The 24673-nt window shown below is 49.4% G+C and overlaps 2 protein-coding genes across 3 annotated transcripts in view; both read right to left on the bottom strand.

The window, feature by feature from the left end:
- Positions 1–4347, bottom strand: part of YBX1 (Y-box binding protein 1) — a 14027-nt gene extending 9680 nt beyond the window's left edge. Inside the window, 1 exon segment of the mRNA XM_015424170.1 lies at positions 4316–4347. Within this exon segment, the coding sequence (XP_015279656.1) occupies positions 4316–4347 (32 nt within the window).
- Positions 4348–4577: 230 nt separating this feature from the next.
- PPIH (peptidylprolyl isomerase H) lies at positions 4578–24422 on the bottom strand. Of its 2 annotated transcripts, none has more exons than XM_015424202.1 (10): positions 24328–24422; positions 24187–24251; positions 17691–17714; positions 16012–16056; positions 14790–14832; positions 10851–10943; positions 8915–9002; positions 7057–7097; positions 5876–5959; positions 4578–4713 (listed from the first exon to the last, which is right to left on the bottom strand). In XM_015424202.1, the coding sequence occupies exons 1-9, from the start codon at positions 24391–24393 to the stop codon at positions 5891–5893; spliced, it is 534 nt and encodes a 177-aa protein (XP_015279688.1). In that variant the 5' UTR covers positions 24394–24422; the 3' UTR covers positions 4578–4713; positions 5876–5890. The 2 variants fall into 2 exon arrangements, with proteins under 2 accessions (XP_015279688.1, XP_015279680.1); XM_015424194.1 differs by lacking the exon at positions 4578–4713 and adding an exon at positions 4734–4817.
- Positions 24423–24673: the final 251 nt, after the last annotated feature.

The following is a 24673-nucleotide window of genomic DNA, read 5'->3' as shown; positions in this document are numbered from 1 at the left end:
GCTGTCGCCACCGCGGCGGGTAGTGGGGCGGCGGCGGCGGGGGGCGCCTGGGTCTCGGCCTCGCTGCTCATGGCGACGGTGGCTGCAGGTGGAGGGTGGTGGTGACTGGCTCACAGCAGCGCCGCCGCCTCCCGCGCGGTGTTGATGGTGACTCGGGGGCCGGCCGTTGGCGGGGGGGGCTGCTCCCTTACTCCGGGCTCGCTGGGCTCCGCTCTCCGCTCCCGATACCGATCGAACTGGCCACAATGGCGGCGCGCACTGGCTAGCCACCCCGCACTCCATAGGCTCTGAGCCGCGCGCCGCCAGGATCTGCCGCTCCCGGTTGGATCGGCCCTCCTGCCCGTCAGAATCCTCGCGAAGCTGTTGGCCAGTTTCCGATTGCTCCCACCCTCTGTCCCCGCCTCTCTTTCCCCCCCCTTAAAGGCTTCGCTATCTATCGCTCAGGCTCCGCTCGCCTGGCGCTGCCTCCGGGGCTGCTCGCATTTGGGTCTTGATTGGCCGAGAGCCCCGCTTTGTCCCCGCCCCCCCGAGAGAAGACCCAGCCAGGAAATGCCATTTCTTCTGACCATAGATGGGGACCATGTGGCCGAAGGAGGCCAAGCCGAGGCACGCCAGGGACTTCCTTGAGCAGCCCTGGCTCTGCCCCGCTAAGCGCTCCTCTTCCCTGGTACCCGGGCCTGCTGCCCTTTCCATTGCTCTGAGTCCATGAATTGCTGTTAATCTCACCGGCAGACAAAGATGGCTCGAGTTCAGCACATTCTGCTGTGTGGCTTTGTAATGACTCCGCTTCGCACGGCCGTTGCGGCTGCGGTTGAAGGGAGCGAACGGGTTCCATTCATTCGACAACGGGACTTCCTTTTAGCAAGCCCAAATACAGTAATTCCTGGATTTATTGGGCACGTCTCGTCCGCTTCCACGGCTCTTGTCGGTCTGAATTATATGGGCAACGTGTGAAGTGATCTCTCAACCCGTCAGACTGTTGATCTCTCTTTGCCAGTATTGTTTTAATGGGTAGGGACTCTCCGGGGGACTTTCCCTAACTCCGATACCTACAACTGGACGAGGCAGGAATTAAACCTGCATTCGAGCAAGGGCTGTACCAAACCCTGACACATCACCTCTCTATGTTTATGGCAGTCAGAGCCGCTTCAGGGTCTAAAGCGTCGTTCCCAACACCTGATACGCTTCATGGGGTATATACGGTTTCCTGCCTCCAGGTGGGTCCTGGAGATCTCCCAGAATTACAACGGATTTCCAGATAACAGTTCCCTTGAAGAAAATGGCTGCTTTGGAGAATGGGATCTGTGGCATTATACTCCAACGAGATCCCTCCCCAAACCCTGCCATCCCCCCAAAAAACCCCACTCCACCCCTAGATCTCCAGGAATTTCCCATCCCAGAGTTGGCAATGTGAGGCTGCCAGCTTTGAGTTAGGAAATACCTGGAGATTAGGGGTGTGGAGCCTGAGGAGGTCGGAGTTTGGGGAGTGGAGGGACTGCAAGCAGGGTAGAATGCCATGGAGTCCACCTTCCGAAGTGGCTATTTTCTCCAGATAAATTGATCTCTATCACCTGGAGATCAGTTGTAATCCCAGATTTCCAGCCACCACCTGGAGGGTGGCAACCCTACCTGGACTGAACCTGGGCTGTTTCTGTTAGTCTAGTATGTGCCGTCACTACAGCCCCTCCTCTAGATTTCCACCCCTAAGGCTATTTCTTGAAAACCTATACATCAGGCGTATCTGGACAAAGGCACAATCCAAACTATTACTGATCTGCATCACCAAGGAATTCAGGGTGATGCACAGGTGGCTTTGCTGCAAGATGGCAACAGGCTCAGGAACACCCTGTCAACCTTTGGGGGGAGGCAGGGATTGGAGCCCAGATCTCTCTGATTTAGGGTGCCACACCGCCTTCCGCCCAAGAAATGTGTGTCCGCATATACACTCTCCTGGGCCACTTGCTATTATATACAGTAATTGACAGTCTTTGCTTTCTGTTCCTAAGGGGTGGGTCGCATGAATGAGCTATTTAAGAAAGCTGGGCAGAAGCAGGGTTTAAATTCCCAAAGCTTAGTCTTCTATCAAACTTTATTAACAATCCTGAAGCACAATGGGCTATTTATTTACTGTATATAAACAGGAAGCTCTGCCAAAAAAAAAAAAAAGAGCTTTCCTGTTCTAGTAGCCGCCCTGGGGCCCATCTTGCGCAAGTTTAGAGGGAAATCCCGGTGAATTAATTATACTCGTTTTGTCTCATCCCGTGCAACACGCCTTGAATCTCCACCCTACCCATCCCTTCTACAAGCTCCTCCTCTTTCATGCCTTCCCTGGCCTTTTTGCTGCCCTGAGATGTTCGCCCCACTAACCATGCCATCCTAAGGAGAATTGTGCTTTTCCTCCACCACCACAGCCATTCAAATCAAGGAGTCCAGAATGGTGCAACTCTGCCCCCCACCCCATCCTGAAGTTCTGCTTGCTTCATCCGCTGTCCCTTCTCTCTTGCAGCCCCTCGTGCCTGGAACGTCCCCCCTAGTACCAGGAATGACTGGCGACTGCTAAATGGAATTGCTTGTTGGGGCTTCCTGGAAAACTTCTGGTCAGCCATTGTGAGAAAGAGGACTCTGGGCTAGATAAAACTCAGGGCTGAATTAGGGTCGCCAGCTCCGTATTGGAAATACCTGGAGATTTGGGGGGTGGAGCCTGGGAAAGGCAGGGTTTGGGAAGGGGAGGGACTTCAGCAGGGTCTGATGCCTCAGAGTCCACCCTCCAAAGCAGCCATTTTCTCCAGAGGAACCTATCTGTGTATACTGGAGATCAATTGTAATAGCAGGAGGTCTCCAGGTGCCACCTGGAGGGTGGCAGCCCTTGGGCTGATCCAGCTGGGCTTCTGTTTTCTCTTGATGTACACGGCACCCCCTTCCCCCCTCCAAGCCCGCCTTTTCCACGGAACCTTTGGATCCGAGGTTCCGTTTTTCTCCCAACTGAAACCACTCCATGTAAATGAAGCCGCATTTACTTGTTCCAGGAGGCTAACCTATGTCCTCCCTCTCCCTTCCTCTCTAAATTTAGGTCTTGTATCAAGGCCTCATGGAGCTGCGGTGGCTCAAGTGGTTAAGATGCTGAACTGCAGGCAAAGCAGATGGCTGCGGGCAAAGCACCCTGCAGTCCATAACTGGGATGTGAGCCCTGCTTTAATTCAGTTGTCTGGCACCGGCCGCCTGGATTGGGGCTACTTGGCCCGGTGGAGCTGGTTCTTGTCTATGGTGGATGGAAAAGAAAAAGATGGAACTAATAAGAGCACTTTCACGCACGATGCAGCCTCCATTGTGCCACAACAGTTGTAACGATTCAGCAAATCAATGCACAATGTCTAGTTTCTAGAGCACGGAGTGCTACCTTTCTAGCCAAAGCAGATGGCTGCGGGCAAAGCACCCCGCAGTCCATAACTGGGATGTGAGCCCTGCTTTAATTTAGTTGTCTGGCACCGGCCGCCTGGATTGGGGCTACTTGGCCTGGTGGAGCTGGTTCTTGTCTGTGGTGGATGGAAAAGAAAAAGATGGATCTAATAAGAGCACTTTCGCGCACGATGAATAATGCACTTTCGATGCACTTTAGCAATACTTTGCAAATGAATGTGCCATTTCACACAGTAAAATCCAGTTGCAACATGCATTATCAGAGAGAGAGAGTGTGTGTGTGTGAGAGAAAGCACCTTAAGTCTACCAAAGTCTTAAGGGGACCACTGCTAAAAGTTAAGGTGTGAAAGGGGCATCTCTTTCCTTCCCACCCCCTTTGTTAACATACAGTTGCAAGGAGTCCAGTCATCCTCGGTCCCACACTGAAACTTTTCTCCACACTGCTGCTAAGCAATGGAGGCTTCACGCCTTCCTCTACAGCCACAATGAGGACCACATTTTGAGAGAGGATTTGGGATGGCAGACAGCTCACGACTGGGGAGAGCAGGGGTGAGGAATGCACCTGAAACTCAACACATAGCCCTTCCCGATCGTCCTGTTTAGGGGTCAAGGATTGATTTCACCTCAGTTCAGAGTGGCAAGCAGCAGTGTTTTTCAGGCAGGCTGGTTTGACTTGGCCTTTGCAGCATGGCCATACTCTGGGGTGCGGGCTTCTGAAAAGACTCAAGGGTATGCGCTTACGGCAAGCAAGAATCACCTCTGATGAGGCTACAGTGCAGTCTTCAGGATGAATGACAGACCAGGTGATCATTTTGCTCTGCTGTGCAGATGTCGCATTTCCTCAGCCTGTGCTACCGTTTTATTCTCGACCCACCTGGCGTCACAGTGCCTGTCCTACCATCTCTCTCCTTTCAGGGAGGCGGTGTCCATATGCCAAAGCACCCACCCTCATGGCAAAAGAAAAGCTGCTTCCGATATCCATTCAGCTAATCAGGTCACGCATTTCCCCCACGCATTTCTTTTGCAGCCCTGCAGACCACATGGACTGGCATGGAAGGGATTTCTGTGGCTGGACTCTGCTGCTGAGACCAAACGGTGGCCCAGGAAAAAAAGGCTTCCGCAGCCGATGGCAAGCGCGTGCTGCTGGAATGAGAGGCGCTTAAATAAAAACCCTTTTTATTTACAATGGCAAAAAAACAACAGAAGTGTGGAATGCAGGGTGGATGAGGCACGAACGGAGGCGGGGAAGGAGCGACTGAGAGATTCTGGCGGTCAGAGTTGAAAGGGGAAACCCTCCTGGAAGCGGAAGTGTGGAATGCAGGGTGGATGAGGCACAAAGGGAAGGCAGGGAAGGAGCGACTGAGAGGTTCTGGCGGTCCGAGTTGAAAGGGGAAACCCTCCTGGAAGCAGGAAAAGGAGAGAATCAGCCATAAAACCGCTGAAGCCACCTGGAACGTATCCAGTGCTGCCCCCGCCTATCATGTGCCAATGAGCTTCTGGATCCTGGCTAGATCTCCAGGGATCAGCAGTCAAGAAAACAAGTGAGTATGTAACTGGGTATTCATTCAGTTCACCTGCTGCTCATTCTCTTGTGTAGAAGAAGAGGAGGAGAAGATTGGATTCATACCCCCGCCCTTCACTACCCAAAGGAGTCTGACTTACAAACTCCTTTCCCTTCCCCTTCCCCACAACAGACACCCTGTGAGGTAGGTGGGGCTGAGAGAGCTCTGACAGAAACTGCTGTTTCAAGAACACCTCTGTCAGAACTATGGCTTGCCCAAGGTCATCCAGCAGCTGCAAGTGGAGGCGTGGGGAATCAAACCCGGTTCTCCCAGATTAGAGTCCGCGCACTTAACCACTACACCAAACTGGCTACACCAGTGGCTCCTTGTGAGTTATCACTGCAGAAGGGTTGTGCCTAGTCTGTATATAATTTTCTTCTATGAAGGGGATTTAGTGCTATGGTAACCCCATGCAACAACCTAGTCGAATTCAGCAATCTGCACAATTCATGCATAGCTGTATAATATTTTCTGCCATACAAAGTAATGTTCATAAATACTTTTTCTGCCACCTGCAAGGAGCAAAGAGCTACTGAGAACACTGAATTCCCACCTGCTGACCGCTGGAAAACTTGTTTGGCAACTCATCTGGCTTTCAGACTTGGCCAGGTAGGGTGTTGCTGACATGATGTTCCCCCATAGGGGCTAGAAGCTTGCTTCTTAGAACATGCTGAATCTAAGGAAGCTGAAGTCTGCACCTGGCTCTGCTCTTCATTGGAGCGCCAATATACACAGAGCCCTGCGCACCCTATTCATGTAAGCCATCCCACCCAGCCCCACATTCCCACCCCCATTTTGCATCCTTCCCTCCCACAAGCAGAAGAGCCTCCCCCCACCTCCTCAGGCTGCTGCTGCATTAGCCACGTAGGAGGATGAAGGTGTGTGGCGGCGCATACCTGACAGTCCACTGCCTACATCTCACCACACTGAGCAATCACCACAGGCAGCTTGGGTTTGTTGTTTGGACCAGTGGGCACATTCTGGGAGGTGGGGAAAAAAGGTCAAGTTAGTCTGGTCCTAGCAGAGCTCTTCATCTGCAAGTTGTATGATTAAAGATGCCTTATACCACGTCAGTCTGTTATCCATGTGGCCCAACTCTGGCCACTTTGGCAGACAGTGGCTCTCCGGGGTCTTCAGCAGAGGGTGGCCTTTCCCCGTCTCCGCTACCAGGGATCCTTTGAATGGGAGAAGCCGAGGACTGAAGCTGGAACCTCCTGCGTGCAAAGCATTCCCTCTGTCACGATGCTATGGTCTCTCTGTTAAGGACAGGCCGCAGTCCCTAAACTGGAAACTGTGGCCTGTCAGGGCCCCCTTGCTGAATTGCAGGTGCTCCGTAACTGAGATGTTCTCACTTCTGTTCGATATATTTATAACCCTGCTTTCCTCCTGCAATGTGGATCCAAAGCAGTGTACATCATCCATTGTTAATCTCAACAACCCTGTGAGGTAGGTTAGGCTGAGAGAGAATGACTGGCTCAAAGTGACTTCTATGGCACTGTGGGGATTCCAACCCGGGTCTCCTAGAACCTAGTCTGACACGCTAAGCACTAAACCACACTGGCTGTCTTCTGGCTAGTGGCACCAATTTTATGAGAGCCTTGGCCGTCCACAAGGAGGCCCCATTTGTGTAACAAAATACACTTCCAGACCACAACTGGGAGAAGACTGGCACTTAAGAATACAGAAACCATCTTCGGAAGGGCTCAACCGGCCCCCTTCAGAGAGATCTGGCGCAGCCTTTGGCCTATATCACTGATCTGCATAACTCACTGTTTCCAGGGTCAAGCTTCCAGAAACTTTGAATTTATTTAGGGATCAGGATTAGATACCCAGAATAGCCCCCAAAGCAGCAGAAGATGGGGGAACAGAGCTGTTTCTTAGCCCCTCCCAGCAGGTTTCCAATTCTTCACCAGCCAACGTGTACACATTTCCATATTTTCCCTCTACCTCAGTGAGGGTTAGAAACATGCTTCAGAAAGTGACATGTTTCCAGGATGCCAGCTCCGCATTGTACACACCTGACGTGCACCTTCTGTGGACTCAACACAAGTGTGCAGCACCAAACTCAAATACTTACTTCAATTTTTCTCATGACGAGCAGCCCGTCGATTATTTTACCTGCCAGGTTAAAAAAACAAGGAGAAAGATTTCACTGTGTCAGGAAGAGGCTTGCAACAAAATTAAAAGTCAAATGGCCACATGCAAGAGGGCGGGGAGACGTGGCGCATGAAATGGCCAATCTCGCCAAGAGCTGGGGGTCTGGGGGAGTCCAAACATTTCCTGAAACCAACGCTGAAAGATCTCCTCTAGAAACCTACCATGAATGTTATGTTCACCAGAATCCACCCTGGATTCCAAAGGATTCTGGAATCCCTCTCAAAGAGGGCACTGAAGATGGTTCTCGGCCTCAGTGTACCTGGACAACTTCTGCTTGTGCTGTGAGGCTGAGGACCACATACGGTTGCTCCTTCATGGGACCATATCAGTGATCCACAAACACGGTGGCAACTGCCCTCCCCTGCTTAACGTGGCGCATGAAATGGCCAATCTCGCCAAGAGCTGGGGGTCTGGGGGAGTCCAAACATTTCCTGAAACCAACGCTGAAAGATCTCCTCTAGAAACCTACCATGAATGTTATGTTCACCAGAATCCACCCTGGATTCCAAAGGATTCTGGAATCCCTCTCAAAGAGGGCACTGAAGATGGTTCTCGGCCTCAGTGTACCTGAACAACTTCTGCTTGTGCTGTGAGGCTGAGGACCACATACGGTTGCAGTTGCTCCTTCATGGGACCATATCAGTGATCCACAAACACGGCAACTGCCCTCCTCTGCTTGAACAGGAGCAAGTAAAGTCGAGAGAATCACTATCTGTCATCCTTTTGGACTTGTTCCGTTTCAGAGATAACCGCTGCTCACACCATTAAAAAAAACAAATCACTTATGAGAGGTTGATGTACAGCCACATAAAGCTGCCTTGAAAATCATTTGTTGAACATTTTTCGGTTCAAAACCTAGTCATATTTGCTTGATAGGGTGTGGTCATAAGGAACACATTTCCATTATAATTTTTTTATCTTCACCCAATACCTATTTGCTAGAGGACAAGCCTTCATGGGGAAAGACGAATCTCTCCATTTTAAGCCTTCCAGCATTTAAAGGATGAATGTTTGGTTCACTTAATTAAACATACATGCCACCCACATAGAATCTTGGAACAGTTATGTTGATAAGAAAATATTTTGATCAAAGCACATTTGAAAAATTACATCCGTAGGCCTTGGGGGGGGGGGATTTACAGCTAATTAAAGCCTATGCTGAAACTCCACACCCATTAAAAGCACAATGCCGACCCTCCTGAGAGAAAGAGAGAGACTGCCTGACTTATGGTGGGTACTACCGACTATGCATTCTGAAGAAAAAGAACGGGTATCAAAATAGCTGCTAGACCTGCATGTGCAAACTGTTGTTAACAGATACACCAGTGAGTGAAAAAAGAAAGCACGGGAAAAGGTCTGGATGTTTCAAGTTCATTCCATGCCCATTAAAGGAAACAGACAGAACCTGAATACCTTTGCTAGATTCTGCAGCGTAAATCACTTTTCCTCCCATGCTGTTTTAATAAGTTATCACACTGGGGCAAATGATGAAATTTATGAAACATAACAAAAGAAACACAAGCAATTGAAGCAAATCTGGAGACAACTCTGCTCTCTAAAAGAACACGTAACTCATTCTAGATGTTTATCCAGAGCTTTATAGCCTCCCCCCACCCCAGGGCAAGGGCCTTGTGCAACCATGGGATTTTTCAAAAGTAGGTTGTGATATGTTGGGGGGGGGGGTACTGTTCCAAGTGCAAAAAAGTCTGAACTCTCTCCTGGCACAGCAAAAGCCGCTCTCTCCATCCACGGCCTGAGCCCGAGAGATGCCCACTCACCGAAGACGACGTGCTTCCCGTCCAGCCAGTCGCACTTGGAGCACGTGATGAAGAACTGGCAGCCGTTGGTGCTTGGGCCACTGTTCGCCTAGCGGGAAGTGCACACAAAAATCAGGGGAGGGCAACCAGCTCTTGGCCTGAGAGCCTCATGCTTCCAATCTCAAGCTGTCACAATTGGGGGGGGGGAGACACAGCAAAAGGAAACTGCAGAGGGCGGGCTTTGCCGCTAATCTCCCCCGGCCAGTCACTCTCTCCCTGCCTAAGCAACCTCACGGGGGGGGGGGGGAAGCAAAGATGGAGGGAACTGTGTATGCAGCCCTGGGCTGCGTGGAGGAAGGGCAGGACAGAAACGCGTTGGAGACAGGGATGCAGAAACAGAGTTCGCAAAGGTGGCTCTTGGGCACCTGCCAACAATGCAAATGTATTTATTTAATGCCGTCTTTCTCCCCAACAGGGGACCCACAGCGGCTTACATTGTTCTCCTCTCCTCCATTTAATGCTCGTAACATCCCTGTGAGCAGGGCTTTTTTGGTAGAAAAAGCCCAGCAGGAACTCATTAGCATAATAGGCCACACCCAACAGCAGAAACTCATTAGCATATTGGGTCAGACCCCTGACAGCACAGCTCATTTGCATATTAGGCCACACCCCCATGCCTTCTCTTGGCTTGCCCGGGCAAGCCGGCCCTTGGACAGGCTGGGGAAGGCACGGGGAGGCATTTAAATGCCTCCCCAATCCTTCCAGGGGGCCCCCTGGCCCGCCCACCTCGGATTCCCTGGGGGGAGGGGTCACTCTCTAGGCCTTCCCTCTGTAGCCATGCATGCGGAGGTTTTGGCTGTAGTGGGCGTGGCCAACTCTGAAGCCAGCCGGAACTCCGTTCCTGTGCGTTCCTGCTCAAAAATAGCCCTGCCTGTGAGGTAGGCTAGGCTGAGAGAGTGCGACTGGCCCAGGGTCACGCAGCGAGCTTTCATGGCAGAGTGGGGATTCGAACCTGGGTCTGCCCCGATCCTGCTCCAACGCTCATTCAACACACCACGCTGGCTCTCTAGACATCTGAAACTCTGCCACAAATCCTGAGTAACTGGAGCTTAGAGAGGGCAGGAAAGATACAGAAAGGGATTCTGAATGGAGCAATTTCAGGCAGGGCAATTCACAGATTCACTTTCTGCAGTTCCGCATAGGCGTGCTTGCTCTCGTGGGCCAGAAGAGATTACCGGAACCTGTCTTAAGTCAGCCCAAACGAGGCCAAGACCAGCCCAAAGGCAGCGCCATCTGCACCCCGAGACCAAATTTAATCAAGTGCCTCCTCGTTCAGAAGCTTAAGTTCCGAGTGATTGCTTCCGAGCCTAGCCGAGGATGAAGTCTGGCCAACAAATTATCTCACCGAGCTGAAGGATTATGACTTTGTTTTCTCCACTGGAGTGCTCTACCATCTCCTCGCTCGCTCAAAGCCCCTCTGTCTGATTTCCTGCAGCCGGCTCCACACAGTGGAGTGATTTCTAAGCCCTCCCTGTGATCTTTCATTAACCTAAGCTGTGTTCGTGCTAAGACTGCTACGGATCCTTCAAGAGCTTATTACTGGAAGTCTCCCGGCCACAGGAAAATGCATTTGTAACACCCGAATCCCACGTTTCCTCCAAAAAGCTCAGCAGGTAGTCCTTGGGGAAGTGTACATACAATTTCCCCACTGGCTCTCGAGCATGAGTGGGGATTCGAACCTTGAACTCCTTGGCCCTACACCGCAGCTCCACGTGTGGGCTTTTCCAGTACACAAGTCCAGTTGAGGACGCCAACCTACCACTGACGTTCCTTCTCTTTTTTAAGTCACGTGGTACAGCTCACCCACCTTGCCGTTATCCTATCCCTGAAAAAAAGCCATCCCATGTTAAGCCAGGGTGGGGAGCTCAGAGCCAATCCTGTTCGCCTTGGGACTTACCATAGACAACAGGCCAGGCGCCGAGTGTTTTAGCTTGAAGTTCTCATCAGCAAAGGGACCCCGGTATATACTGGCCACTCCAGTCCCATCTCCCTGTTTGAAGAAGGGGGCAGGTATTCAATTCCACCTTCCTGAGCACAGGTTCCCAAGAAAGCAAATTCTATGTTGGGATGATTAGGGCAGGGACTGAAAATGAACCAGCCAATATCACAGTGCCCGCATAGATGTATGGTGTGGCCTCGCTTGGAATACTAGTGTACAGTTCTGGTCACTGTATCTCAAAAACAACATTGCAGAGCTGGGGAAAATACAGAAGAGGGCAACCCAGATGATGAGGGGGTTGGAGCACCTTCTCTATGAGGAAATGCTGAAGGGTCTGGGACTTTTCAGTCTAGAGGGGACATGATAGAGGTTTATAAAATTATGCATGGGGTGGAGAGAGTGGACGCAGAGAAATTTTTATCTCCCCAAACGCTAGATCTCAAGGACATTCAACGATGCTGATGGGCAGTGGATTGAGGATGGAGAAAAGGGAATACTACTTTATACAGAGTGTTTAAAATGAGGAATTCGCTGCCAGAGGATGTAGTGATGGCCACAGGAATAGACTGCTTTTAAAGGAGATTAGATAGATTCATGGAGGATAATTCTATCTGTGGCCTCGGTGACTAAAGGGAACTTCCACATTCAGGGGTAGTCAGCCTCTGAATCCCAGTGCCAGGAGGCAACATAAGGGGAAGGCCTCCGCCTCTGTTTCCTGTTGTTGGACCTCCAGAGGAACTGGTTGACCACTGTGTGAGACAGGATACGGGGCTAAATAGACCACTGGTCTGATCTGGCAGAGCTCTTCTAATGTTCTTATGAACGGCAGTGCTTTCTTCCCTCTTCAGATTCAACAGGACAATGCTCCTTTCCTAAAGATGGCCTGAAAAGATTACTGGGTTGGCTCCCTTTCCACGACCTTATCATGGGAGTCGGCCCAAGCACTCAATCTATACACTCAAAGACGTTCCACACTTTAGGCAGAACAAAATAGTAGAACCCTGGACTTTGGTTCTACAGGTGGGAGGAGAGTCATTTTTTAAAAAATGAAAACCTTTGCCTAAGCCCTGTCATAAAACTAGATTCCAACTGTAATAAACTTTTTCATAAAGTTTAAATGCTGTGCCCAGACAATCTACATCCTATGACTTGTACATATTTATGACTTCTTTAATTTATTCTGCTTTAGGTATCCATGGGAGAGGGACACATGAACCTGCCTTCTACTGAAATCAGACCCTTGGTCGATCGCAGTCAGACTGGCAGCAGCTCTCCAGGGTCTCAGGCTGAGGTCTTTCACATCGCTTACTGCCTGGTCTTCTTTAACTGGAGATGCCGAGGATTGAACCTGGGACCTTTTGCATGCCGAGCAGATGCTAACCCACTGAGCTGTGGCCCCTCCCCTTAGGGACAAGGAGGGTTGCAAAAGTTTTCAGACACCCTATCTTCTCGGAGATTGTTTCACCAGGGGCTGCTCGCGTACTTTCAAGCTTAACTTGTCAGCCATAAGAACTAGACTAGCTGAGATTCTGAAGCACCTGAATGTGCCCCTTATGCCACACTATTATGCCTTTGCAGAATGCATATACATCACCTTGCTAGTTTCTGACTAGGGAGTAAAGGATCTAAAGCAGCCCAGTTCTGCCCAGAATAAGAAAAACCCAGTCAGATCAGCCAAGCAAAGGAAGGTTTTGTCGTTTCAGGCAGAACCTGTGACCAATGTTCCCTCTAAGCTGAGTTAGTGTGAGCTAGCTCACAGTTTTTTAGCCTCCGGCTCACACATTTTTGTCTTAGCTCAGAAAGGATGGCTCCAAAGCAAACTGATTTATGCAGTAACCAAATCGCTCGCTCACAACTTTAATGCCAGTAGCTCACAAAGTTGAATTTTTGCTCACAAGACTTCACAGCTTAGAGGGAACATTGCCTGTGACATAGGTCATTGGGCTGGAAGGCAGGAGAGGACGATTGCCCTTGAGAGGGCAAACCTGTTAAGGGCATGAAACTGATCAAAAATCCAAAGGGGGTTAAGGAGCTGTTGTTCAGTTTTGGGAGCGGACTTCACTTATGGAAAGAGAAAAGGTCACGCATTGAACAAACAAGTGAAGGGAACCTCGTGAGAAAGCACACATGGCATCGGTGTCACGAGGCTGATAAAGCCCTAGTCTCTTTTGCATCACCTGCAGATTGTTCCAGAAGCTTTAAAAATGTATATATATTTGTACTGCAGGCAAGATTAAGAGGACGTCTGCAGCTTGTCCTGGCCTTCCCCCATGCTAGGCTCTCCAAGCTGGGTGGTACTTTTCAAGCTTTCTCCGTTCCAGGGACACTCTCCCTATGGCTGTCTGTGCCAGCCCTGCACACTGCAAAGCATTCCGGGATGCCTTTGGGGGTTCCCAGGCACATCCCGTGGTGGGTTGGCACAGTCTAGCGGGCCACCTCGTGACCTGTGCGTCCTGAGAACCTACGTTCCTTCCAGCTGTGTGCTGCAAGAGTTTTGGCAAGGCTGCCTTTGCGGCTATTCTTGTTGTTTAGTTCTGGGAATGGACTTAAGGAAAGAGAAAAGGTCCCACGCTGAGCAAACAAGAACAGGGCACCTTGTGAGAGGGCACGGCACGGCGCCTGCCTCGTGAGGCTGATAAGCCCTGGCTGTTGCCGAGCTTCTCACTGGAGCGCACAGTTCGAAAACCTCCACTTTCAGGCCTGGGTGGGGACGCCTCAGGTCAGCAGGACCCCCGCTCCTCCTTCCTGCTCTGTGGAATATACCACTGCCCAGCCTTTTCAGACCACTCAAGAACAGGTGGCGGCTCCTACCTGGTGGAATGAGCTCCCAGAGGAGATTCGGGCCCTGCCGGACCTTGCGCAGTTCCGCAGGGCCTGCAAGACGGAGCTCTTCCGCCAGGCGTTTGAGTAGGAGCCGCCACGACTGTTACCATCTGTCTACGACTATTACTATCTGTCCTAGCCCTTATTACCAACTCGCCGTGAGCGCAAAAATGGTGGTACTGCGTGGAGCTGGGGCTACTAAGGATACCATCCTGATGACGTCATTGTTTCCCTTGTTAGTTGTTGTGGAGAGCACTTATGTTGCACTGAATGTTTTTAAAATGCAGTTTTAATGTTTTATGTATTGGGCATTGGCCCCATCTGTACGCCGCCCTGAGCCCGTTCGTGGGGAGGGCGGGTTATAAATTTAAATAAATAAATAAACAAACAGCTTGAGTCACACTGAAGTCTGCGTCAGGACACAAAATCTAATTATTTGTTACTGAGGGTGATTCCCATTTCAACTCATAGGGTTTTTTCCCCTAAAAACAACAACAACCCAATAGATCATTAGCTATTAAAAGCTACCACACGTACATATCCTTCAAAAGGGAGATGCATTCAGACATCAATAACTTCAGGTAGAAACTGGAGTAGGTTATTGAACACCTGAGGATCTACAGATGATGAGGAAAGGTATTTTGGCTTGTTAGAATGGCTGGTTTGTTGTGATACGAGATTAAAACCATCTGGGTACCTGGTGTAATGACGGAAACGGGCATTGTTATTTTTTTAACTGTTTTGGCCTTAAACAATTTATATATTTTTTTAAAAAAATTAATGACCATCTTCTACCTTAACTAAGGTTTCTGCATAACTCTGCGGTTTGCCCACTTGGGCACTGAGAAAAAAAGAGTTTAGCAGATTCTGGTACGGCTACCCAGTTTTGTAAAGGGGAGAGAACAGAACCTTCTGCAGCTTCCTACAGGCAGAGGACCTAGCTGTGCCCACCTTGGCACATCTGGTCAGCAAGAGCTGGAGGAGAAGGGAGAAAACTACAGAGGTTCCAGGAACAAGCACCGAACCTCTGTCGCCTTCAAACGCGGCAAAGAAGAATGAAAAGTGACTACCTACGTTTACGAAGTCGCCTCCTTGGATCATGAAATCTTTTATAACCCTTAAAAGGAAAAAAAAGGGGGGAGGGGGGATTGAGAACCTTGAAAATGCTGTTATGTAGATCTGGGACCCATCTTTAATCCTAACTGCTAACAACGCACCCCACTTTTCATTTCTCTCTCCCCAGGTCTCTCTACATCAGTCCTCTCTTTTATGTTTATTAAAATAAAAGGGAGCTGTAGCTTAGGTCTGGTCCATGACTCGGTTTGGTCCCAGCCTACCAGCTGAAGACTGCTGGGGTAACGTAGGCATGGAACAGTTCCCGTCTTTGGAAGGTCGGGAAGCTCGCCAATGGATTGCCTGTCCTTCAGTGGCCCTGTAGCCGGTCATACGGCAAAGCTTCCTTCGCTGGCTCTGTAGGCCCTGTGGCATAACAACCAGCACCCCGGGAAACCAGACACACAACCTCCTTGCCCCTGAACGGGCACAAGGCAAGCATGCCATTTGCTCGTGAATCTGCCTGGTCTGCCACTTGGCCAGAGAGCTGAGTGCTGCAAGAGAGGTTGGAGTGTATTTTGAAAAATTAGGCCCACCAGATTGGTGGCACCTGTCGCTTGAGGCCTGACAGAGAATTGCACCACGCCATACTGATTCCTCATCCCCATCCAATGGATGAGTAGTGACATCACCCCAAGAGACTCCCTGACGTCACAAGGGCAGGCGCAAGGGAATCCCAGTGGCCCACAAAGCAGTCCCATCCCTCAGTGGGTCATGGAAAAGAGAAAAATTATTCCCTGGGTTACACTCACGGCCGAAATAAGGATACCCGGCCCTTGCTTGAGGGGCAGGATTGAAGCCTCTCTCTTTCTGTTTCTCTCTTTTGGAGCATAAAGCCTGCCTCCGGTTTTGAACTGGGAAAACGCCACTGTGTCCCGGCTCTCACTAGTGGAAGAAACCTGTGCCAGCTCAAAAAAAAGGGGCTGCCCTTAACTCCCATCCTGAAGACTCTGCTTCTGCAGCTCAAATGCTGAAGTTCACGGTAACACTCTTTGTCCCGTTTAAGCCAAGAGACAGAGGGGACCTTCTCTGCTGAGCAGCAGGACAGCTGTCCCTGACCATACACAGTCACGCCTCGAGAACACTGTTCCCCTCCGCTGACTTGTCTATCCTGTACCGCTGGCTTAAAGGGAAGTTACAGGCCCAAGAAGTGGCTTTAAGTTGAAATCCAAAGAAAGAGTACCTGTGGAAAGTGCTGCCTTTGTAACCGATGGGAACGCCATCCTTCCTGGAACACAGAGAAAGAGACGCTGGGAACGGATGCAAACTTGAGAGTGCAGGAACCAGCACACGGGGGTTCGGCATGCGGGGAGCCACCCACCTCCAAACTCCAGGGGTCTCTCCTTACACTAACAGAGCAAAGTGGATCAGGTGCTCCTGGGTCTGGATTGGCCCACCAGAAGAAGAAACAGAAGCAGTGTTCTTGTGGCTACTGAACCTCCACGAGGGAGCCAGGCCTCGAAAACGGATGTGCCAGAAAGTGCCGAGAGAGATGTGGAGTCCTCTCCCTTCCAGCCCTAGCTGGGGTTGGCCTTCACTGGGCTGAGAGCGGGGGCTTCTTAGCCACTCCAAGGAATGTTATGTTGTCCCCAAACCCGTCCTGATTTTCAGGGCAGAGGAAAATGGGCAAAGCCCCTAATTCCTCATGGCTTTCTTGCTTCCTCGGAAGTTTCTATTCCCAGTCTTAAATTCTGCAACTCACCCACAATAGGTCTTTTAGTCATACACAGGAGGCTTACCAGCCCAAGTTTTGATAACCCCCCGAGAGCTCAGGTGGAAGAAATGAGCTCCAGGGCAGCGTTCCCTCTAAGCTGAGTTAGTGTGAGCTAGCTCAAATGTTTTTTAGCCACCAGCTCACACATTTTTGTCTCGGCTCAGGAAGGAGGGCTCCAGAGCAAACTAATTTATGCAGGAGCTAAATCGCTCGCTCACAATTTTAATGCCAGTAGCTCACAAAGTAAGATTTTTGCTCACAAGACTCCACAGCTTAGAGGGAGCACTGCTCCACGGCAGGGGCAGGGAGACAATGACACAGAGGGAGAGAGAGATCAGTGCAATATTGCCATGCTAGTCTGCTGCAGCTGGAACAAAAAGGAGGCTTGTGGCATCGTAAAGACTGCCTGTGGCAGAAGCTTCTGTGGACCAGAAGCCATTTCCTCTGACGGACAGAACTATTTTCAGCTGATGGATCACTCTCTCTACTCAGGCACAAAAAGAAGAAAGTTGTGGTTGTTGTTTTTTTAAAAGAAACCAGAAGGGCCTGTGGTCCAAGAGAAGGGCACCTGAGATTAGGAATGAAAACACAATCTGGTCCAAAGAACAAAAGGTCTAGCCAGAGCAGGCGTGATCCACGCCCAACCAGTGATGGCTCGACAACGCAAACACCCCAAGTGTGCCGACAAAGGGTAACACTTCATGGTTCTGGTCCGCAAAAGCAAATGCACTTAGTCCTTAAGGGGCGCAAGACTCGCTGCCGCTTTCACGGCCTTGGTGCACTCCATGGAAACGTTACAGACATCCAAACGGGGATTCTTATTACGTTTCTGGCCCTCGAGACCTGAACATGTCACTGCCAAGCAATCTGGCTAGTCTGAACCACTCTGGAGTAAGCTCAGTGTGTTAGGCTTCGTTTGGGCCCTTCCGGCTTCATTCCCAGGGGGAGGGCAACACCACCCCGTCCCATGTGTGCGTTTCCCCTCTGCCAAAGAGAGAAGCCACTATTTGGTTTGAGAAGGGCCTTGGCACCTCGGCAGAGGGTTCTGCCGCTGCAAAATTGAAGTTCTCTTCTCATGTGTGTCCTTTGGAACTCAGCCTTGTGTCACCAGTTTTCCAACTTGCTTGATTTGCGTGAGATCAACGTACCTGAATTCACCAGTACAAAACTGCCTGGGAGGGAGAGAGAAGGGGGGGGGAGAGACAGACAGATATAGGATTACATCTGAGGAAGACCGTAAAGTTGAAATGAGTTCACAACCGGGTACTCATTATGTTTGACTATGTGGACTTTTTGACAATATTGTATAAGTGAGAATGCTGGACGAATGTTGCAATTTTGTAAAGTTTTAGAAAAGCAATGTAAATCTTATAAATGTTGTTCATATCACAGGGTTTGCTTGTGTGTTGTTTTTCCTGTGCAAAGCTAGGATCCCTTTTGTTTTGTGCAGCCTCCTGGTGGGGCCCGGGGATCTCCCGCTTTTACAACTAGTCTCCAGCTGGCAGAGATCAGCTCCCCTGGAGGAAATGGCTGCTTTGGAGGGTGGGCTCCGTGGCATTGGATCCTGCTGAGGCCCCTCCCCTCCCCAAACCCCGCCCTTTCCCAGATCCACCTCCAAAGTCTCCAGGTATTTTCCAGCCCAGAGTTGGCAACCTTATGACGTGCCAGTGGCATGCCAGCTGCAGCTCTGTCTTCCTTGGGCACACACTGCCGGAGCCTGTGCAACTGACAAAGGGAAGAGAGCTCTCCCTTCTCAGATGATCTTCCGGCTTAGCCCTGGAGTCACTTTCTGGACTGAGGGGTGCACAAGGAAGAGAATGGTGCCTCCCCCTTCATCAGCCACCACTTCCTTCTGTCTTCTCAAACAAGGCATGGCCCTGGAGACAGAGGAGTGGCACGAATGACAACACTGCCGGAGCAGTTTAAGGAGGAGAGCTGGGAACTGGGGTGCCAGCCCACAGGAGGCCAGGCTCAGCCTGGGGGCTGCCATTTGCCAACCAATGCTCTTGCGTGCTGGGAGATAAAATTCCTGAATTTATTGCTGCCTTGCGACCGGTGCTGCCAACGGGCACTGTGTGTCATGCCAGGGTGGAGAGCAAACGAGTCTAACCAGTGCATGATTTCCCACAAGACGTGTGTGTGGTTTTAGGAGGGGAGAGAGAGGAAACCACTGCCAAAATGTTAGGCTGGGCAAAAAAACAAACAAGATTGTCACCATTTAACCAAGCAAATTAGAGACAGTCCAACCATCCAAAATGAATTAGGCCTTTTGGGAAATGGCAAAATAAAGGGAATCTAGTCATGTATTTTAGGAGCTGCGGTGGCTCAAGTGGTTAAGACGCTGAACCTGGCTGTGGAAGGCCGGTAGTTCAGCAGTTCGAGACCCGAGTGTGCCACATGACGGAGTCAGCTCCCGTCTCTGGTCCCAGCTCCTGCCAACCTAGCAGTTCGAAAGCAAGAAATTGCAAGTAGATAAATAGGTACCACTTCAATGGGAAGGCAACAGCGTTCCGTGCACCTCGGTGTTTAGTCATGCCGGCCACATGACCTTGGAAACGTCTTCAGACAGCGCTGGCTCTTCGGCTTTGAAACGGAGATGAGCACCGCAACCCTAGAGTCGGATTCGACTGGCTTTCGAGCAAGGGAAACCTTTACCTTTACTAGTCATATATTTTACTTCACATGTTAAAACAACCACAAACTGATTGCTAACACCTAACACTCGTTATTACTCCTTATTTTCCTGTACAGTAATTTCAGTTTTCTGTGCAGTTATGATATGATGCATTACATTTCTACAAAGCAGCAGAACCACTGCAGACCTTACTGTCTGCAGACGTTCTTTTTCCTTAAGCCCACATCTTTAGAAAATGGAGGCCAGCCTAAGTTTGGTTTAAACATGTCACAGGATAAAGTGGTAGAGCCCTGATGGTATAATGGACTGTACCACCTTAGACTGTAGGCGGAAAGACAGGTTTCTAATGCTCCCCAAATAAACAGCCTACCAGGGAGGAATTTTCTAGCCTACCCCTTGGCATGCTGTAGTAGTTTTCCACTTAAAGAAAATTGTTAATTTAGCAGATCTCTGTAGAATGGTACCCTTCGACTGCAGTCTGATGTAGCACTGTCTATATTAGCGGTGTCAAACTCATTTGTTATGAGGGCCGGATCTGACATAAATGAGACTTTGTTGGGCTTGGCCCCGTGTGCCATAAAATGTAATGCCAGGTAGGGGAGATATACTTTATAAAGGACACAAACACAAAGGGTTTTTACTTAAAATAAAAACATGCTTAAAACATTAGCACTCTTGCAATATTTTGTTTATTTAACAGTGTCTGATAACCGACACCTCTTGCTCTGAATTACTGCATCAAAATGTCTGTGCTGTTGCAATCTTGAGTATGCTGTTCAGGCGTATATCTGTAAGCTGCAAACCTACGATGACGCAGCCACAGCAGAACTGGAAGAAGTAGAAGAGACAGTTCCACTGTGGGCCTGATAGAAGACCTCCAGGGGCCTGATTTGGCCCCCGAACCACATGTTTGACACCCCTGGTCCATATTGTCACCCTAGCACTCTGCCACTTCCTCGTACAGCACAGATTAGGCCTGATCATACCAACACATACAATTCTACTGTTTTACAATACGGATGCCTATAATTTCGACTTACATGCAGAAGTATCAAAAGACAAATACATAAAGGCTATGACTATCCAGCCACTCAGCATAACTACCCAGTATTTGGAAGCTGCTTCATGACACTTTGACAATTTGACACCGAGATTCAGCATGATTAGTGGTTAGAGTGGCGAACTAGGATCTGGGAGATCCAGGTGTGAATCCCAACTCTGCCATGGAAGCTTGCTGGGTGGCCTTGGGCCAGTCACAAGCTCTCAGCCTAACCTACCTCTCAGGGTTGTTGTGGGACGGCATAGAGAGAAGGTGCACAAAGCAAGCTGCTTTGGGTCCTCATTGGGGAGAAAAGTGGAGTATAAATGGAGTACATTTTTGTACAGACTCATGTAACGTTGCTGTCTCAAAAGTCCAGTGTTGCTTTTCTTCAAAACGGAAGCCAACCACTAAGCTGATTCATCCTGCCATGCCTTGGGTAGGCCTAAAGGGGCACTCTTAACAATTCAAGGGGGTGGGGAGGAGTTTAATTAGCAAGATTTCTTTCTCCGCCTCAACCAGGCCGCCAGATAGTTAGCGAGGAGTCCCAGTGCCATGCCATCATTAGCCCTTCTGGTCCTGTGCTGGTTTGACAACACAAAGTATAGAAGGCTTTCACCAAAGAAACGGTAAGCAGTAGAGTGACACCACTCTCCATCCAGAGAGAATCACTGTCGAAGGCCACTTTCATGAATACTGAAAGCTTAGGCATTGCGTTTCTCAGTCTTCTCCTAAGGCATATAGAAATAGCAGCAATGACCCAGGGGACACTGGGGAAATGCAGGAGTGCTGCACAGAGGTGTCCCTGGTCCTTTACAAGAACGGCGGGGGTGGGAGACAAGAGATTGGACTTATACCCCGTCCTTCATTTGGAGTCTCGGAGCAGCTTACAGTCTCCTTCCCTTCCTCTCCCCACAACAGACCCCCTGTGAGGTAGGTGGGGCTGAGAGAGCTCTTTCGAGAACTGCTCATGGGAGAACAGCTCTGAGAACTGCGATTGACCCAAGGTCACCCAGCCGGCTACATGCGGAAGAGTGGGGAATCAAACCCAGTTCCCCAGATAACAGTCTGCCACTCTTAACTACTACACTAAACTGACTCTCCGTTAACCAATGGAAAGGCAACATTTGAAGGTCAGGGTCTCAGTGCAAAACCGTAGAACTGCACTCCTCCAGCGTCTCCGTGTGGTCCAATCCACATTTGCCTGGCATGAGCCACATGAGTGCAAATGTCCCCCCAGGTGCCAGAAGCACCACGTGGGAAAAGCGTGGAGGCAGAGAGACTAAGAACTATCAACAAATCTTGAGCTTCACATACCACCGCAATGCAATCACATGAAGATGTGACGTGAAGCTGTCCTATACTGAATACGACCCTCAATTCATCAAAGTCAGTATTGTCTACTCAGACTGGAAGTGACTCGGTCTGGGGTCCCAGGCAGAGGTCTGTCAAATCACCTACCACCTAGTCCTTTTAACTGCAGTTGCTGGGGCTTGAACCTGGCACCTTCTGCATGGCAAGCAGATACTCTGCCACTGAGACACGGACCCTCTTATGTAGAGTCACTCCAGAATAAACCTACTGAATTCAAAGTGGAGTAATTCTGCATAGGGTTGCACTGTTATTAGGCTTGCCAACTCTGGCCTGGGAAATTCCTGGAGATTTGGGAGTGGAGACAACGGAAGAGGTAAATGTGGAGAGGGATTTCATCTCGACTGTACAGCATACAGTGTGCCCTCAGAAGCTGTCATTTCCTCCAGGGGAACTGATTTCTGTATCCTGGAGGTCAAAAATATTAATACTAAAGCACCATGTAATGAACAGTAATACAACCTTAAATCAACTCAATGTTTTTGTTTTTTTCTTTCAAGAAAGTCTAAACAAATTGAAGATGCAGGAAATTAGTAAGATGAGAGCCGGGGATGACTCGTTTGTGCTGCCTTCCTCGGAATACAAGAGATACAGGTTTCTACAAGTGCAAAATTGAAAAACAGTAATAGTAAATAGAAATACAAAATGGAATTAACAAAAATTATAAAAAAAAGTTTTTTATAACTACCTAATGTTGTTTTCAATCTGTTGCATAGTGTACGCTTCAGTATATTCATCAAATAATGCTGAAAAAGGTCAAAATGAATTTACTATAATGGTCATATGAATACTAATAAATTTTAAATAATGCAATAGCCTCCTCACTCAATTCCTTACCACATGGAAAAGTGGGAATCGCCAATCAAATTCTCAAAAACCTGGCACTCAGCCTAACAAGATTCACAGCTGGCAGAGATTCCCCTATCTATATGCTGAGAATTCTTGTCTAATATACTGACAGCTGACAGTAAGTTAGGGACCTGTGGAATTTACAAGAAATTTTACAAAAATGCACCTGTCAGTCAGTATATTAGAGAAGATTCTGTAAGACCTGAGAAAAGCAGCAGAAACAAGTCAACACCGGCTCTCGTTGTCTTACTAATTTCCTGCATCTTCAATTTGTTTAGACTTTCATGTCAACCTATAACCCTTTGGGGCAAACATTGCACCCAATATATTGGAAGAAAAAAACCAAAAAAGTTTGAGTGGAATTAAGATTATATTACTGTTACTGTAATTATATTAAGATTATATTACTGTTTTATTACATGGTGCTTTTCTACCATCTACACCATGGTCCTCTTGTTGTATTCTCACCTGAAGGTCAGCAACCCTATTTTGGTTGTATGCTGGTCAAGTGATTAGCCGAGCACTGAAACCAAGCACTTCACTGCACAAAAAGTTTAGGTCTCCCTTGCTTGAAAGCCAGTCGAATCCAACTCTAGGGTTGCGGTGCTCATCTCCGTTTCAAAGCCGAAGAGCCAGCGCTGTCCGAAGATGTCTCCGTGGTCATGTGGCCGGCATGACTAGTCGCCAAGGCGCACGGAACGCTGTTACCTTCCCACCGAAGTGGTACCTATTTATCTACTTGCAATGTCTTGCTTTCGAACTGCTAGGTTGGCAGGAGCTGGAACTAGAGACGGGAGCTGACTCTGTCATGCGGCAAACTCGAGTCTCGAACTGCTGAACTACCGACCTTCCACAGCCTGCAGTTCAGTGTCTTAACCACTTGAGCCACCGCAGCTCAAAAAGTTTACTTAACCCAATTTTGTCAGTAAGGGGGTTGGGTGCGCTTTGCTGCCATGCCCTGCAGGAGCTGGAAGGAGTGTCAGACCAGCCAATTTTCTCCCAGCAGTGATCTTCAGGGAAGAATCAGATTACTGCATATTTTTAACTGAGTTTAAAAAACAAAAACAAACAGTCCTGTCTACTGTGGCTTTATAGTTGCTTTAATAGCATAAAAAGAAACGGGTGGGTTCCAGAATAAAACCCAAAGAGTGACGGTCATTTAATAAGTTGTTCACATTTCATAGACTTAAAAAACAAAAAACAATTAAGCACGTCTGCCAAAAGTCATAATAATTCATTAAATTAAAAGAAAACAGCCCAATCGATCCACCACCATTCGTTTCTAGGATGGGCACCAATTCCAAGCTAACTGAGGAGTGCAATTTATCGCTCCGAGTCAAGAGACCGTCGAAGCGCCTGCCCAGAGAGGCGCATCTCCCTTGGCTAAGCGGAGGCCGCCACCCCCGGCCTCTCGCAGCGCTCTAACTTTTCGCCCCTCAATAATGAAGAGAGCCACTCTATCCCTCAGTCCTCTATGGCTCCAAGCCTCGAAAGCTTAGCATCACATAGACAAGCACTCACGGCACACTTCCGGTTTTAAAAGGAAACGCGGTCATGCTTTTCCTGTGGACACGTTGAGCGGACTCTCTATGTCCGCCCTCTCTATGATGAAAGCGTTCAGGCGGCGGCACTCCAAGGGAAGGGCTTGATTCCGGAAGTGCCGATGAAGGCGGGATGGTGTCGCTCTAGCCACTTAGTATCTCCTTAGTATCTACGGCTCCCCCCTCCCGAACTCCGCATGGCAGCCTACCTGAAATTCTCCGCCGTCTTCGGCACCACGTCGGCGAAGAGCTCCACCTTCATGCGGCCGACCTCCTGGGCAAGAGCAGAATATCAGACCCGCAGCTTCCTCACACAAGCTGCTCCCCCTCCATCCCCTCAAGGCACCTACCTGGCCTCCTATTGTGATATCGAAAAACACCACCGGATTGTTAGGATTCGATGCTAGCACCGCCATGGTGACCAACTCTGACCTGGAAGACGATCCACGCAGCCACGCATTGGAACCAAAACGGCTTGGTAACGTCACTTCCGGCTCAGCCGGCGGCCGCCATTTGCGGGACAGCAGGCAGGAATACGTTGTCCTCGCGATTCTTTTCTCTTTGCCTCGATTCGGTATCATTTTGTTGGACCTAATAAGTTATAATTATAATTAGTAATAATTGGTTATTGTGGTGTTTACATCCCGATTTTTTTTGCCTAGGATGCATTTTTTAAAATGTCAATTTGGAACCGCA

The sequence above is a fragment of the Gekko japonicus genome, unplaced genomic scaffold (assembly GCF_001447785.1).
Source record: "Gekko japonicus isolate JY-2015 unplaced genomic scaffold, Gekko_japonicus_V1.1 scaffold2493, whole genome shotgun sequence".
Classification (NCBI taxonomy): domain Eukaryota; kingdom Metazoa; phylum Chordata; class Lepidosauria; order Squamata; family Gekkonidae; genus Gekko; species Gekko japonicus.
Note: the sequence above shows the minus strand (reverse complement) of the source record. Positions and strands in the feature narration are given on the sequence as shown.

What these genes read in the sequence shown, in the direction of transcription:
- PPIH (XM_015424202.1), bottom strand. Translation starts at nt 24,393, where the DNA reads ATGGCGGTGCTAGCATCGAATCCTAACAATCCGGTGGTGTTTTTCGAT. An exon ending in ATATCACAATAGGAGGCCAG is followed by an intron (nt 24,252 to 24,327) that starts GTAGGTGCCTTG and finishes GCTCTTGCCCAG; the next exon opens with GAGGTCGGCCGCATGAAGGT. An exon ending in TCGTCATGAGAAAAATTGAA is followed by an intron (nt 5,960 to 7,056) that starts GTAAGTATTTGA and finishes CCCACCTCCCAG; the next exon opens with AATGTGCCCACTGGTCCAAA.